This window comes from Heptranchias perlo, chromosome 20, assembly GCF_035084215.1.
Source record: "Heptranchias perlo isolate sHepPer1 chromosome 20, sHepPer1.hap1, whole genome shotgun sequence".
Taxonomy (NCBI): domain Eukaryota; kingdom Metazoa; phylum Chordata; class Chondrichthyes; order Hexanchiformes; family Hexanchidae; genus Heptranchias; species Heptranchias perlo.
The window spans coordinates 28818951-28835954 of record NC_090344.1 but is presented as its reverse complement, the minus strand read 5'-3'; the positions used below and the strand labels follow the sequence as shown (position 1 = coordinate 28835954).

The following is a 17004-nucleotide window of genomic DNA, read 5'->3' as shown; positions in this document are numbered from 1 at the left end:
CTAGTCTGGATAGGATGCACCCGAGGATGCTGAGGGAAGTAAAGGGGGAAATTGCAGAGGGACTGGCCATAATCTTCCAGACATCCTTCGATATGGGGATGGTGCCAGAGGACTGGAGAATTGCAAAGGTTTCAACCTTGTTCAAAAAAAGGGTGTAAAGATAAACCCAGCAATTATAGGCCAGTCAGTTTAACCTCGGTGATGGGGAAAGTTTTGGAAATGATAATCCGAGACAGAATTAACAGTCACTTGGACGAGTGTGGATTGATTACGGAATGCCAGCACGGATTTGTTAAAGGCAAATCGTGTTTAACCAACTTGATAGAGTTGTTTGATGAGGTAACAGAGAGGGTAGATGAGGTCAATGCAGTTGACGTGGTGTATATGGACTTTCAAAAAGCGTTTAATAAAGTGACACGTGGTAGGCTTGCTATCAAGATTGCAGCCCATGGAATAAAGGGGGCAATTGCAACATGGATGCAGCACTGGCTAAATGACAGGAAACAGAGAGTTGTGGTGAATGGTTGTTTTTCGGACTAGAGGGAGGTGGGCAATAGTGTTCCGTAGGGGTCGGTGCTGGGACCACTACTTTTCTTGATCGATATTAATGACTTGGACTTGGGAGTAAAGGGTACAATATCAAAATTTGCAGATGACATAAATCTTGGAAGGGTAGAGAACAGTGAGGTGGATCGACTTAAAGAGGATATGGACACGCTGTTGGCATGAACGGACACGTGGCAGATGAAGTTTGACACTGAACAATGCGAGGTGATGCATTTCGGTGGGAAAAACGAGGAGAGGCAATATAAACTAGAGGGCACAATTCTAAAAGGGTTAGAGAAACAGAGCGATCTGGGGGTATATGTGCACAAATCGTTGAAAGTGGCAGGGCAGGTTGAGAAAGTGGTTTAAAAAGCAGACGGGGTCCTGGGCTTTATAAAGAGGGGCATAGAGTACAAAAACAAGGAAGTCATGATGAACCTTTATAAAACACTATTTCGGCCACAAATGGAATATTGGGTCCAGTTCTGGGCAGTGCACTTTTGGAAGGACGTGAAGGCCTTGAGAGGGTGCAGAGGAGATTTACTACAATGATTCCAGGGATGAGGGACTTAAATTACATGGATAGACAGAAGAAATTGGGATTGTTCTCCTTGGAACTGAGAAGGCTGAGAGGAGATTTGATAGAGATATTCAAAATCATGAAAGGCCTAGACAGAGTAGATCGAGTGAAACTGTCCCCATTGACGGAAGGTACATGAACCAAAAGGCATAGATTTAAGGTGATTGGCAAAAGAACCAAAGGTGACATGAGTAAAAACTTCTTTACACAGCGAGTGGTTGAAATCTTTGCTTTTTGTGCTTTGCATGTGATGAAATGTCATCATTTTACAGACTGTATCTTAAGAGTGGGATTCAAAGTTCAGTGCTTCTGACACCAGGAATCGGGTGCAGCCGTTGTTAAATTTATCAAAGCAAGCAATTGTCGCCGTTTATCACAAGAACGCCCGAACCGGATATGCGGTCAAGATGAAAGTAACGCAACGAGAAGCATCTGATACAACACGAAAGGCATCGGACTATGACAACAATCCCCACCGTTTTGCTTTTCCAACATGAAGGGTGTGACATTTATTCTCTGAATATAGAAACAGTCTGGTATCGCTCGCTACAGAAATCTCCACGTCACAGCGAATTCACCTTTCGGGACCTTGTCTGTCAAGATGAATTGTAATTTCCGTGAAGCCAATGTTCCATTCCTTTATACGTTTCATGTGCCTGCTCTCCGATCACAAGGTTTTTTTTAGTCCACAGGGTAAATGTTGGACTAACAGCCATGCTCAGCCGGCAATGATCACGGTACATTTTCTTGCAGACAAAACACACAATGAAACCCTGGAACTTTGAGGCGATGAATCCTCAGGAAAAATAAAATAAGGGCTCGAATCAATCTTACCAATAGCACCATCGAGTGAAGAGGTCACCTGCTAAACCAGTAATTCACTGAGCTCAACCTTGAGGTTGCAGTGACCAATATAACAGCTGTCTCCTGTCAGGTTACTTTTCCGAAATGAATGGTTGAAGCTTGCAGGAGTGAAAATCCAACGAGCCGGTCTTCACTCTTAAACCAGCAACTGTGAAGTTAAGAGAAACGTGCGGGAGAAATACTCGATTTCAGCGCGGTGACACTGGGCCAGAGTAAAGCTCAGTTAATATGATCGCCGAATGGCGAGAGGATGGATTTGGAACTCCTGATCGACCGCACTGTGCATTTTCCAGATCTGCTTGGAGCACCAATCCCTTCAATTCATCACTTACAGGGACAATTCGATTCTCGGTTTCTTTTCCCTGAGTTTGGCGAGATCTTCAAAATTGAAAGCGATCCATATCAGAGCGAACCTTGTCACCGACATGCTCACAGATACAAAGCGGCCGCACTCTGCTTCAGTGAGATGAAAGACCAGAGCGATTTCAAGTTGGAAGGCAATTGCAAAGAAAGCTCGTTCAATGAAAGTGCAGGTCATTGAGGTGCTTTTAAAGTCCTGATTGTTTGAAGTGAACTTCTTCCGAAAGCGCTTGAGATTCAGGTGGAGTGATTTGGGGTCTTCCTTTCCCTCTTTGCAAATGTTTGAACGGCACGTCAAGATCAAAAGTCTCGAGCCAAATTTGGGTTTCTCCGGGTTATGAAACTCGAATCAAAAATTATACCCCGCCCTCAACGAGCCCAGAAACAAGAACGTTTCTTCACATTAATGTGTTCGCGACACATTCTATGAGAGGTCTGTCTGTATAATGAAAGAGGATTTTTGAAGAGAGATTCTGATCAACTCCGTGTTGCTCCTGAACAAAATACAAACACCAAACTGTGCGTTTTTGCTACTCAAATTCAATAAATATCACGAATTACACATAAGTACCGTTGGAAGTTGAACGCAGGATCTTCCTGTTTAACGAGACAGGCACGTTAACCAACTTAGCCACTTCTGAGCCCATTCACGGCCGCGTGTCCAACCTCCTCTCATTAATATCTACCTCACATTCTTTTGCGGGATCAGACTGTTTTATCTTTGTCCATTTCGCTTGCCCGTTTCCCTGTGAATCCCGATACTGACTGCGTTTCAGACTGTGTTCATCTTTGTGTGTCCATCAGTGTGCTGATACACAGATGAATATTTGTGCTTGTGTTTGTTTGTTACATTAAATAAATTAGGGGATCAGACAATTCTCGCTCTGACACTGAAGAACTAATTGAGCAAATTTCACAGCGAAGTATTGTTTATTGTGGAGCTGAAACTAAAAAAATCGTAAGAGGTGCAAAAAGGGAAAACGAGAAAAACTTGTGAGGGAAATTAAGACAACAATCAAGGTTTTTACACGTACATTAAGAGAAAGAAGGGTGACTAAGAGTAATGTGGGCCCCTTAAAGACAGATGGAGGTGATATTTTAATTGAAAATCAGGAAATGGCAGACCAGCTGATACTCACAGAAAAGCATGAGGATAATCGACCAGAAACACGAGGAAAACTAAAAATAAATCAAGGGGATTCAGTGTAAGTAAAATAATGGTAATGAAGAAAATAATGAGACTAAAGATGGAAAAATCTCCAGGATCTGATGGTTACCACCCCAGGGGATTAAAAGGAGTAAGTGAGGAGATTGTACAAGCTTTGGTCATGATCTTTCATACTCTCATGATTCAGGATTTGTTCCATGGATTGAAAAATTGCCAATGTCATTCCATTATTTAGGAATGGGAGCAGAGATAAAATAGGACATTATAGACTTTTAGTCTGATGTATGTTGTGGGGAAGTTACCCGTATCTGTTATGAGGGAAAGAATGACTGAGCACTTGGATAAATATGAATTGATCAGAGAAGCCAGCATGGATTTGTAAAGGGTAAGTCAAGTCTAACGAAACAAGCTGAACTTCTTGAAGATGTAACTAACGTGGTAGATAATGCAGTGTCTATGGATGTTATATCGACTTCCAGAGGCATTCGATAAGGTACCACGTAAGAGACTGTCAACAAAAATGAGAACACATGGAAATTAAAGCAACCTATTGACATGGGTAGAGAGTTGGTTGGGAGGTAGGAGACAGAGAGTAGGGATAATAAATCTGTGCTCAAATTGACAGGATGTGATTAATGGTGTCCCCCAGGGATCTGTACCGGGGCATCAACTTTTTACTATATGTATAAATGAGGCAAATGAAGAAATAGAGAGCCATATATCCAAATTTGTCGACGACACCAAGTTAGGTGGCACAGTGAGTAATGTAGATGGGAGCATAAAGTTACAAAGCGAAATTGATAGATTAAGTGAGTTCGTAAAACTGTGGCAGATGGAGCTTACATCGAATTACATAGAATGTACATCACAGAAACAGACAATTGTGCCCAACTAGACTATGCCGGTGTTTATGCTGCAGACGAGCCTCCTCCAACCCCTCTTCATCTAACCCTATGAGCAAACCCTAATATTCCTTTCTCCTCCATGTGTTTATCTCGCTTCCCCGTAAATGCATCCATGCTTTTCGCCTTAACTACTCCTTGTGGGAGCGAGTTGCACATTCTGGCGAGCATCTTTGTAAATATGGTTCTCTTGAATGTCATATTGGATTAATTTGTGACTATCTTATACTTATGGCCCCAATTTTGGACTCCTCCCCACAAAATTGCAAACACCTTATCTGCATAATCTTAAAGTCCTATTTCAGGTCACCCTCAGCGTTCTATTTTCTATGGAAAAGAGCCGAAGACTGTTCAATCTTTCAATACGGGGAAGTGTGACGTCATCCACTTTGGACCTAAGCAAGATAGATGAGAATATTTTCTAACTGGTGAGAAACTAGGAATTGTGAAGGAGGAAAGATGTTTACGGGTCCAAGTGCAGAAATCATGAAAAATCAGTGGACAGTTACAAAAAATAATTGAAAAGGCTCATGGAACTTTGGCCTTTATCTAAAAGGAGCTGGAATTCAAAGGGGTGTAAGTTATGTTACAGTTATATAAGCCCTGCTGAGGCCACATTTCGAGTACTGCATTCAGTTCCAGGCACCACACCTCAGGGAGGATATATTGGCCTTGGAGGGGGTGCAGCGCGGATTCATCAGAATTATACCGGAGCTAAAATGTTTAAATTATGCGGAGAAGTTGCAAAGAAAAGTTTTGTATTTCCTTGTGTACAGAAGATTAAGTGATGATGTATTCGAGTTGTTGAAGGTGATTAAATGAACCAATGGTGTGTGTGCGAGCTGTGAGACAGCTTGAAATACCAATCCTCTGCACCACTGGGGACTGAGACTTTCAACAAACAGGGATTTTCATTCGTGCAAGTTTCGTCCACATTTTCTGCTCTTCATTTCTCCGACCTGCTTGTTGCGCATTTCCCTTCAATTCAGGACTTACAGGAAATACTCGATTCTGCGGTCAATCTTCGGGTCACATGGTGAGATTTCAAATAATTGAAATCGACCCTTTTCAACCCCAATATCGTCACCGACACGTTTGACGAATTCAAAGCGGTTTCTATCACGGTTTTGCTGCACAACTCGTTCAAAGATACTGTCGGTAATTGGAGGGTCTTTCAAGTCATGACACGAAAATAACAGTTCGCACTGCCGTTTTCGCAAGACGCTTCAGATTCATGGGGAATGATTACGGTCTGGCGGTTAAATCTGTTCCCTCTTTACTAAAAATACTAAAAGTCCCCCCTTTGAACCCGGGACTTTTAGTATTTTTATAACCTATACCAAACTTGTTTATCCTGTACTGTACATTACTTATTAAATATTACAGGTAAGCAGAGTACTTGAGCTGTCACAGCTGTGACTTTGACTTTTCTCCCTCTCCTCTGGATCTCCCCGTCAACTGCCACGAACCATAATCTTCTGTCACACTTCTCCATCAGAAAGTTCCGAGTCTCGGTTTTTAAATGAAATAACGCCCATCTCTTCAATCAACGACAGCTCAGAGAGAGTTTCTTAGTTTCAGCTCCCACTTTCCCCAAATCCTCAAAGTAGCATGAAAATAATTGTCCTTAAGTTAATAATAATAATATAATTAAAAGTTCTTATCGTCTGGGGTTTTGTTTCAGATGCCACGGCTTTTAAATGTCGCTGCGGATGTTTAACGAATCGCCTCTTGGTTGGAGGCTTCTGTGTGGGAAAGATCAGGAAGCGATAATTGAGAGAGCGAGGATGAAGCTGTTTGATGGGAGCACTGGTGACACAGACCGTGCGCGGCTCCAGTGGCGCAATCGGTCAGCGCGCGTTATTTCTACAATAATTATACCCTCGAGAAATGCTGGGGTTGTGAGCTCCAGCGCCATCTAAAGTTGTTGAACCTTCTAAACATTCTTGATTGGAGTTCAAGGTACAACCGGTTCCATAACGCATCGACTTCTTCATGTCCCCGTGTGGGCACTGAGGCTCCTCTGGCCTCCCGTCTTGCAACAGCAGGTGAGAGTTTCTTTGTTCATAAGAGGAGAGAGGGCAATTGGTGATAGTTGAAATGGTAAAGCGGCCGGCACGAGATGTTTAAATCTGAAGAACCAAAACACAATTCTTCTTTCCGTGAAGCAGGTATTCATCGGTTTGAAGTGTCGTGGAGGGAAAATTCGGGAGGCAAATCTGTTGCCTGGTGTCACGGTGTAACGGGTGAAATTATTCAGCTTTCAATTGTTGATCGGCTGAAATGTCGAGAGGCATTTTCCAGCTCCCGTGTGGAACAAGTTTAGCTTTTGAGCCATTGGGTAAAGTGTTTTATTTTTATTGCTGCTAACGAATGACAAGACATTTTGTACAAACAAGAAGAATTGCAAAATCACGAGTTCACTGTCCATGTTTCTGACATCATGTTCAACAGAAACAAGGATTCTCCTCAACACGTTGCTGAAAATTGGATAAAAGGGATACTCCCCCAAATTCGACAGCGACAAGGATAATTCTGAGTCCTACCATGAATCTGTATGATGGAAACCAATTTGACAGCGAGCTTGAATAGCTCAGTCGGTAGAGCATCAGACTTTTAAAACAGGTAGTGATCTGAGGGTCCAGGGTTCAAGTCCCTGTTCAGGCTAAAAGTTTTAAAACAGCTGGCAAGATCTGCTTTTCCAGCGGACCAATATCAGCGAAAGGAGCAAGAGTTGGCCATGCAGTCCCTGGAGCCTGCTTCGCCATTTGATAAGGTCATCGCTGATCTTCGACCTCAACTCCACTTTCCCGACCTATCCCCATATCCCTTGAGTTCTTTTGTGTCCAAAAATCTATCTACCTCAGTTTTGAATCTATTCAATGGCTCAGCATCCACAGGCCTCTGGGGTGGAGAATTCCAATGATTCACAACCCTCTCAGTGAAGAAATCTCTCTACAAAATGGCCGGCCCCTTATCTTGAGATTATAACCATTAGTTCTAGACTCTCCAGCGTGAGGAAACAACATCCCAGTATGTACCCTGTCAAGCCCTCTAAGAATTTCACATGTTTCAATGAGATCACCTCATTATTTTAAACTGCAGAGAATATCGGCCCATTCTACTCAATCTCTCCTCACAGGACAACCCTCTTATCCCAGGAATCAATCTAGTGAACCTTTGTTGCACCCACCCGAAGACAAGTGCATCGATCCGCAGATAAGGAGATCTGCCAGGTGAATTAGATGTTTGTTGCAAACACGGAGAATTAATGAAACCAAGACTTCCCTGCAGAGCAAGGAGTTGGAAAGAAAGATGCTGGGCATTGAGAGGCGAAGGATTTTGTATGTTGCAGGATGAATGGACAAAAGGATCTCAACTCCCTGCTTCTTTTCTACACTGATAAATCTAGACAAAAATATAATCTCCGTGCTTCTTTCAGATAATGAATGTCTGAATGCTCAAGAGATCACTGATCCAAGCCAATTATCTCCTCTCGCACTCTCCTTCCAATCTTGCACATGTTGCTTCGCTTTGAAATTGTGCATTTTTTCACACTGGGATTCAACTTGAAGAAAACGATGCTGTGATCAGCTGGTGTTGTTCAGGAAACGGAGTGCAAGAAGATATATAAAAGGCTAATGATAACAGTGACTGTTCGAACACTGTGAGCTACAGTTAAAGATTAGCAACATTTGAAGTGTCAGGCAGCAGATATTTTCCAAGTCATGACAGAAATGGCAAGAAAATTTCATGCAGACTTTGATCAGCGTCATGACTTTAGAAAAAGCCGGCATTTCAGACCGGCATTTCACACTCTGGATCTTGACCCTTCCCCTGGGATTCTCACTTTGAACAAGTGGGATTTGTTTTGAGACAGGATGTCCCAGCTCTCCACCTTTAAAGGGACAAGGACAGGACCAGATGTGCTGAATGGCATTTCTTTTTTACTTCACTGCAGTGCCTAGAAACCCTGCTCACTATGGTCTGTGTGTGTTTGATGGGACAGCATAGAGGGTGTGGAGGGAGCTTTACTCTGTATCTAACCCGGGCTGTCCCTGCCCTGAGAGTGTTTGACGGGGCAGTGTAGAGGGAGCTTTACTCTCTATCTAACCCGTACTGTCCCTGCCTTGGGAGAATTTGATGGAACAGTGTAGAGGGAGCATTACTCTGTGTCTAACCTGTGCTGTAGGTATCCTGGGTGTGATTGATAGGGCAGTCCTGAGGGAGCTTTACTCTGTATCTAACCCGTACTGTACATACCCCAGGAGTGTTTGATGGGACAATTTAGAAGGTACTTTACTTTGTATCTAACCCGTGCTGTACATACCCGAGGAGGGTTTGGTGGTACAGTGAAGAGGGAGCTTTACTCTATATGTAACGCGTGCTGTACCTGCCCTGGGCGTGTTTGATGGTGCAGTGCAGAGGGTCTTTAGTCTGTATCTAACCCGTGCTGTACCTGACTGGAGAGTGTTGACACTGGGTGCTCACCTCGATGAGAACAACATTTAACCCGAAGATGATAAGATAAACCCATCTGCTCCTCCCCTGTACACAGACCTTGGGAGACATTGAGTGTACCTAACATATTTAGACAATGCCCATAATCAAATTTTGAACACCTCCCTCAGATCTCCCCTTACCGTTCTTTGTCCTATGAAAAGAGTCCCAGTTTCTCTAATCTCTCCTCATATCTAAAGTCTCTCGTCACTGATATTTCACATTTCAGTGAATCATTTCTGCACTCTCTCCATGGCATTGACATCCTTCCGAGTGTAAGATCCCCAAAACTTGACACAATATTCTAACCGCAGCCTAACCAATAACTTGTACAGGTTTACATGGCCTCTGTCCTTTTGTACTCGATACCCCTATTTGTAAAACCGAGGATCACATGTATTTTTCAACCACTTTATCAACTTGACCTCCCACTTTTAAAGGTTTGTGTATCTGAACACTTTGCAGGTTTAGAGATATTAACATAACATGGCTAAAATACATTGACATTAAATGTCTGATATAATGTGTATTATGGGAAAGAGAAGTTTAATCTGAGTTAGAAACTCAAACAGTCGCTTGACTGCAGGCAGGTCGTCATGGCAACACTAATCAGCCATTCCATTCCACAGAGTCGGCTGGTTGCAATCTCGAATCCGATAAGGGGAAGGAACAGGAATTCGTCTGTTATTAACCATAATATAAACCTGAACCAGAGTGAGCAATATAGTAGATTAGATTGTAATGTGTGATGCTTATTTAATGAATATGAAATGTTATCTCCTGATGTCAAGTAGCATACAGGGTAAGATAAGGCAGAAAAGGAAAGCTTATGTCAGACACCGAGAGCTCAATAATACAGAAAGCCGAGAGGAGTATAAAAAGTGCAGGGGTGAAATTAAAAAGGAAATTAGGAAACCAAAGAGAGAGCATCAAAAAATATTGGCAAATAAAATCAAGGAAAATCCAAAGATGTTTTATAAATACATTAAGAGCAAGAGGAAAATGAAGGAAAGGGTAGGGCCTTTTAGAGACCAAAAAATGAACCTATGTGTCGAGGCAGAAGATGTAGGTCTGGTTCTTAATGAATACTTTGCTTCCATCTTCACAAAAGAGAGGGATGGTGCAGACATTGTAGTTAAGGAGAAGGTGTGTGAAATATTGGGTGCGATAAACTTAGTGAGAGAAGCAGCATTAAGGGGTTTAGCATCTTTGAAAGTAGATAAATCACCAGGGCCGGATGAAATGTATCACAGGGTGTTACAAGATGCAAGGGAGGAAATAACGGAGGCCCGAACCATCATTTTCCAATTCTCAGTGGATACAGGCGTGGTGCTGGAGGATTGGAGGACTGCTAATGTTGTACTATTGTTTAAAAAGGGAGCGAGGGACAGACCGAGTAATTACAGGCCAGTTAGTCTAACTTTGGTGGTGGGCAAGTTTAAGAATCAATTCTGAGGGACATGATAAACCATCACTTAGAAAGGCACGGAGTAATCAAGGACAGTCAGCGTGGATTTGTTATGGGAAGGTCGTGTCTGACTAACTTGATTGAATTTTTTGAGGAGGTAACAAGGAGAGTCGATGAGGGTAATGTATTTGATATAGTCTACATGGATTTTAGCAAGAGTTTTGACAAGATTGCACATGGCAGACTGATCAAAAAGGTACAATCCCATGGGATCCAAGGGAGAGTTGCAAGTTGGATCCAAAATTGGCTCAGTGGCAGGAAGAAAAGGGTGATGATCGACGGGTGTTTTTTTGACTGGAAGGCTGTTTCCAGTGTGGTTCCGCAGAGCTCAGTACTCGGTTCCTTGCTTTTTGTGATGTATATGAATGATTTGGACTTAAATGTAGGGGGCTTGATCAAGAAGTTTGCAGGTGATACAAAATTGGCCGCAAGGTTGATAGTGAGGAGGAAGCTGTAGAGTGCAGGAAGATATCAATGGACTGGTCAGGTGGGCATAAAAGTGGTAAATGGAATTCAATCCGGAGAAGTGTGAGGTAATGAATTTGGGGCCAGCAAATAAGGCAAGGGAATACACAATAAATGGGAGGATACTGAACGGTGTAGAAGAAGTGAGGGACCTTGGAATGCATGTCCACAGATCCCTGAAGGTAGCAGGATAGGTAGATAAGGTGGTTAACAAGGCATATGGAATGCTTTCCTTTACTAGCCACGGCATAGACCAGGGAGGTTTTGCTGGAACTGTATATAACACTGGTTAGGCCACAACTTGAGTACTGTGTACAGTTCTGGTCACCACAATACAGGAAGGGTGTAATTTCACTTGATTGGGTACAGGGGAGATTTACGAGGATGTTGCCAGGACTGGATAATTTTATGCACGAGGAAAGATCGGATAGGCTGGGATTGTTCTCTTTGAAACAGAGGAGGCTGAGGAGTAATTTCATTGAGGTGTACAAAATTATGTGTGGCCGTGATAGGCTGGGTAGCAAGGACCGATTTCCCTTAGCAGAGAAGTCAATAAACAAAGGGCAGGGCATAGATTTAAAGTGATTGGTAGTAGGATTATTGAGGAGCTGAGGAAAACATTTTTCACCCAGAGGCTGTAGGGGTCTGGAATTCACTGCCTGAAAGGGTGGTGGAGGCAGAAACCCTCAACTCATTTAAAAGGAACCCGGATATGCACCTGAAGTGCTGTGACCTACAAGGCTATGGACCAAGTGCTCGAAAGTGGGATTAGGCTGGATGGGACGAATGGCCTCCTTCTGTGCCGTAAATTTTCTATGATTCTATGATTCTAATTAACAGTAAGCAGGGTAGTTCAGGGATCAGGAGAACACTACTGAAGAAAAGTAACTGCTGGGAACCAAGCAATGTGTCCTTGTAAACCACAGATTAGGGAAGTTGCAGCTCCAGTGACAGATGGATCACAACAGGGTATAAAAATGAGGGGATACTGATGTAAGGGGCAGTTGGGACTGGAGACACCGGAGATCAAGCTCAGGGCGTCCGTCGTTCCATCCAGAGGACTGATCTCGTCTACACGGGGGATTTGCATGTTTACTCTGGAACGGTAGAGGCAAGAGAATTTGCTCATATATTTCTTAATGAGGTATTAAAGTTGCTGACTCTCAGACTTGTTAATTAATAAGACAATGCATCAGTTAGAACCTTCCACACCTAAGTCTCTTTGCTGCTCGACTTTAAGACTTTGACCATTTAGTTTACATTTCATCTCATTTTTCTTCCTCTCAAAATGCATCCCGTCACATTTCTCTGCATTAAATTTCACCTGCCCCATTTACTAACCCGTGGACGTCACAATTGCCCAAGGTGCCAATTTTGGCGTCATCTAGAAATCTTCACCTTGTGTCCCACATATCCAAGCTCAGATCATTCTCTATATTGAGAAGAGCCATGGTAACACTGACCCTGGGGCACACCACTATTAATATCCCTCCAGTCTGAAGAACATCCATTAACCACTACTCTCTGTTTTCTGCCCTTTACACAACTTCCTATCCACACTGCCTCATTCCCGATAATAAGGGCAGTATTAATTTTATCAATAAGCCTCCTGTCCGGCATCTTACCAAACACCCTTTCACAATCAATGTACACAATATCCACTACATTCCCTTTATCAGTAGACTTGAGTTCTCTCAAATGATCCATGTTGGCTGTTCTTAATTAATGTGTTTTTCTAACAAATGTTGAAATGCTTGCTCCACCTCATCTGCTTTGATCTGTTTCAAAACGCAACAGAAAGATCAAGTCGTCTTCTGGAGTTTAAGATAAATTAGATTTTAAAAATTATGTTTAAGACAATGACGGGCATCTGGGCTGAGACCCGCCCATTCTGTGCCGCAACTCTCGCCCCGCACACACTCCGATTGATTGGAGGAACAACTCACCCGCTCACCCCTCCAGTCAATTTCCGCTCCTCCTATTGATACGGAACTCTCCTTCATCGCCATGGTGGGATTAGTGTTGACACTGACATCCTGAGGTGCAGTTCGAAAATAAACCTTAATTGAACCCGTCAGTTGCAACATTTAATAAAACGAAATTAATAAAAGTTACCGTAAAAAATATTTTCTGGAGTTTACCAAAGTGGTGGAGCGTCTGCGCTGTATGTTTGTGCCAGTTTAAATGGCACGAAGAGCTGGGGTTTCAGTTAATTTTATTTTCCTTGGTCCAAACGCGCTCTCGCTTCTTCCAATGTATTTGCTTCTCAGCAAGATGTTAAGACCAGCAATGGCGGCTGCAACACCCAGCATGCAGCACGGTACAGATTGTGCCCTATCTGAATCAGTGGAGCCCAGCGCGCAGGCGCAGTCTGACTCATTATCGGGCAGTGTGTCCTGAGCATGCGCGGTCAGTCGAGGCTGCGGGAGGAGCGCGTTCGGTGCAGGTGAGAGGATCGGAGCAAGAGGATCAATAAACCCCGGGGCCCGGGTCCGGGCTCAGGCCCAGGCTCAGGCTTCACAAACCCCGAGTGCGGCCCCAGACCCGAATATAAAACAGTGAACATTATCCCCCCCTCACTACCCGCCGGTTTCCGGTTTCTCCCGTTTCGCTCCGGACCAACTCTGAACAAAAGGCCGCGGGCCCGCGCCTGCGCGGTGTAAACTGGGACTTCTCAGGGAGCGTCTGTAAATGAAGGAGAAATGGTGATCGGTCAGGGAGCGTCTGTAAATGAAGGAGAAATGGTGATCGGTCAGGGAGCGTCTGTAAATGAAGGAGAAATGGTGATCGGTCAGGGAGCGTCTGTAAATGAAGGAGAAATCGTGATCGGTCAGGGAGTGTCTATAAATGAAGGAGAAATGGTATTCGGTCAGGGAGCATCTGTAAATGAAGGAGAAATCGTGATCGATAAGGGAACATATGCAAATGATGGGGAAATTGTTATCGGTCAACGAGCGTTTGTAAATGAAGGAGAAATGGTGATCATTCAGGGAGTATCTGTAAATGAAGGAGAAATGGTGATCAGTCAGGGGGAGTCTGTAAATGAAGGAGAAATGGTGATCAGTCAGGGAGCATCGGTAAATGAAGAAGAGATGGTGATCTCTTTTTCTTCAGTCATCCAGGGAGCTCTAGCTTTGGATGCTATTCCTTTGCTCCTCGTGGGAATCTGTCTACTCTCTACCAAACCCACTCCTTGAAGGCCACCCATTGTTCAATTACTGTTTTGTTGCCAATTTTTGATACCAATCCACCTGGACAAGATCCCATTTTAACTCATGAAATTAGCCCTCCTCCAGTTAAGAATTTTCACATTTGACTGTCCCTTGTCCTTTTCCATAACTGTTCTAAACCTAATGAGATTATGATCACTGCTGCCCCACTGAAACATGCTCCACCTGCCCCACTTCATTCTCCACACCGAGCCCACTGCTGTAATCACATTCACTCTCTCACATTCACTCTCTCACACTCACTCTCTCACACTCACTCTCTCACACTCACTCTCTCACACTCACTCTCTCACACTCACTCTCTCACACTCACTCTCTCACATTCACTCTCTCACCCTTTCACTCATGGTTCAGGGCCACTGAAAGATGATGCAATGTGTTTGGATTTCAGCACAGGGAGGAGGGAGAGTGTGTGGGACGGGGATTTACAGCTTTGAGGAATAAGAGAGGAAAGAATGTTCCATAGAACGTCGAGTTATCTGTTCTCAATTTTTATCCTGTACTTACAGTGATAACTTTTATAAACTCCTTTTACAGGGGATGAGAAGGGGAGGATTTGCAGACAGGAAACTCAAACCAAAGATCACGTCACGATCTGACAGATTCATTTGATTCATCAGGACTTGAAGATCATCGGCCTTTGAATGTGGAAGGAGAAATGTTTGTCTGTTCTATCTCTGGGAGAAGATTTCAAACATCAGTGTGAGTGGAAAAGCACCAAGACACACACACCCGAGTGAGAGTGTTCCAGTGCACTGACTGTGGAAAGAGCTTTAACCAGTTACATAGCCTGAAAAAACATCACACCATTCACAGCGGGGAGAAACTGTACACGTGTTCTGTGTGTGGACGAGGCTTCAACTGATCATCCAACCTGGAGAGACACAAGGACACCCGGACCACGGAGAAACCGTGGAAATGTGGGGACTGTGGGAAGGGATTCAATTACCCGTCACTGCTGGAAACTCATCGACGCAATCACACCGGGGAGAGACCGTTCACCTGCTCCGTGTGTGGGAAGGGATTCACTCAGTCATACAGCCTCCTGATGCACCAGCGATTTCACTCTGATAAGCGACCTTTTAAGTGTTCGAATTGTGAAAAGAGGTTTAAAAGCAAAAGTAACCTGCTGACACACCAACGCATTCACACCGGGGAGAGGCCGTTCACCTGCACCGTGTGTGGGAAGGGATTCACTCGGTCATCTCAGCTTCTGTCACACCAGCGAGTTCACACTGAGGAGAGGCCGTTCTCCTGCTCCGTGTGTGGGAAGGGATTCACTGGTTCATCCACCCTGCTGACACACCAGCGAGTTCACACTAGGGAGAGCCCGTTCACCTGCTCCGTGTGTAAGAAGAGATTCACTCAGTCATCCCACCTTTTGTCACACCAGCGAGTTCACTCTGATGAGAGACCTTTTAAATGTTCTGACTGTGAGAAGAGGTTTAAAAGCAAAAGGAATCTGCTGACACACCAATGCACTCACACTGGGGAGAGGCCGTTCACCTGCTCCGTGTGTGGGAAGGGATTCACTCGGTCATCCATCCTGCTGACACACCAGCGAGTTCACACTGGGGAGAGGCCTTTCAACTGCTCCGTGTGTAAGAAGAGATTCACTCAGTCATCCCACCTTCTGCAACACCAGCAAGTTCACTCTGATGAGAGACCTTTTAAATGTTCTGACTGTGGGAAGAGATTTAAAATCAGAATTGAACTATTGAGACACCAACGCACTCACACTGGGGAGAGGCCGTTCACCTGCTCCTTGTGTGAGAAGAGATTTACTCGGTCATCCAACCTTCTGTCACACCAGCGAGTTCACACTGATGAGAGACCTTTTAAATGTTCTGACTGTGAGAAGAGATTCAACAGCAAAATTGATCTGCTGTCACACCAACGCAGTCACACTGGGGAGTGGCCGTTCACCTGCACTGCATGTGGGAAGGGATTCACTCGGTCATCCACCCTGTTGATGCACCAACGCACCCACACTGGGGAGAGGCCGTTCACCTGCTCTGTGTGTGGGAAGGGATTCACTCGGTCATCCACTCTGCTGACACACCAGCGAGCTCACACTGGGGAGAGGCCATTCACCTGCTCTGTGTGTAAGAAGAGATTCACTCAATCATCACACCTTCTGTCACACCAGCGAGTTCACACTGATGAGAGACCTTTTAAGTGTCCTGACTGTGAGAAGAGATTTAAAATCAGAAACGAAATGGTGAGACACCAACGCACTCACACTGGGGAGAGGCCGTTCACCTGCTCCGTGTGTCAGAAGAGATTTACTCGGTCATCCAACCTTCTGTCACACCAGCGAGTTCACTCCGATGAGAGACCTTTTAAATGTTCTGACAGTGAGAAGAGATTTAAAAGCAAAATTGATCTGCTGACTCACCAGCGCACTCACACTGGGGAGAGACCGTTCACCTGTTCCTTCTGTGAGAAGAGATTTACCCGGTCATCCACCCTGCTGAGACACCAGCGAGTTCACTCTGGTGAGAGACCTTTAAATGTTCTGACTTTGGGAAGAGATTTAAAATCAGAAACGAACTGCTGAGACATCGACGGACTGACACAGGGGAGCGACTGTTCACCTGCTCCGTGTGTGGGAAGGGATTCACTAATTCATCCCACCTTCTGAAACATCAACTTGTTCACACTATTGAGTGACCTTTTAATTCACTGACTGTGAGAAGAGCTTTAAAAGCAGAAATGAACTGCTGACACATCAACTCACGCCCATTGAGGAGAGACTGTTCACCTGCTCCGTGTGTGGGAAGGGATTCACTCAGTCATCACACGTGCTGAGACACCAGCGAGTTCACATTTGACTGCAGGGTTTGGATTCTGCTGTTAATCCCATCCAGGACTGAACCATGTTCATTCTGACAGTTGGGGTTTGTTTCTGCTGATGTCAA

General features: G+C 44.3%; 1 protein-coding gene and 1 non-coding gene across 2 annotated transcripts; both read left to right on the top strand.

Annotated features, from left to right (window-relative positions):
- The first annotated feature begins 7002 nt into the window (after nt 1–7002).
- On the top strand, nt 7003–7087 carry trnak-uuu (transfer RNA lysine (anticodon UUU)). Its single transcript is given in 2 exon segments — nt 7003–7039; nt 7052–7087. It is a non-coding gene; the product is annotated as a tRNA-Lys (tRNA).
- Nucleotides 7088–14966: 7879 nt separating this feature from the next.
- Nucleotides 14967–16645, top strand: LOC137335667 (zinc finger protein 271-like). Its single transcript, XM_068000956.1, has one exon. It carries the CDS (start codon nt 15132–15134, stop codon nt 16641–16643), a length of 1512 nt encoding a protein of 503 aa, XP_067857057.1. The 5' UTR covers nt 14967–15131; the 3' UTR covers nt 16644–16645.
- The last annotated feature ends 359 nt before the right edge of the window (nt 16646–17004 follow it).

Coding starts and splice junctions, on each gene's coding strand:
- LOC137335667 (XM_068000956.1), top strand. CDS start 15,132: ATGCACCAGCGATTTCACTCTGATAAGCGACCTTTTAAGTGTTCGAAT.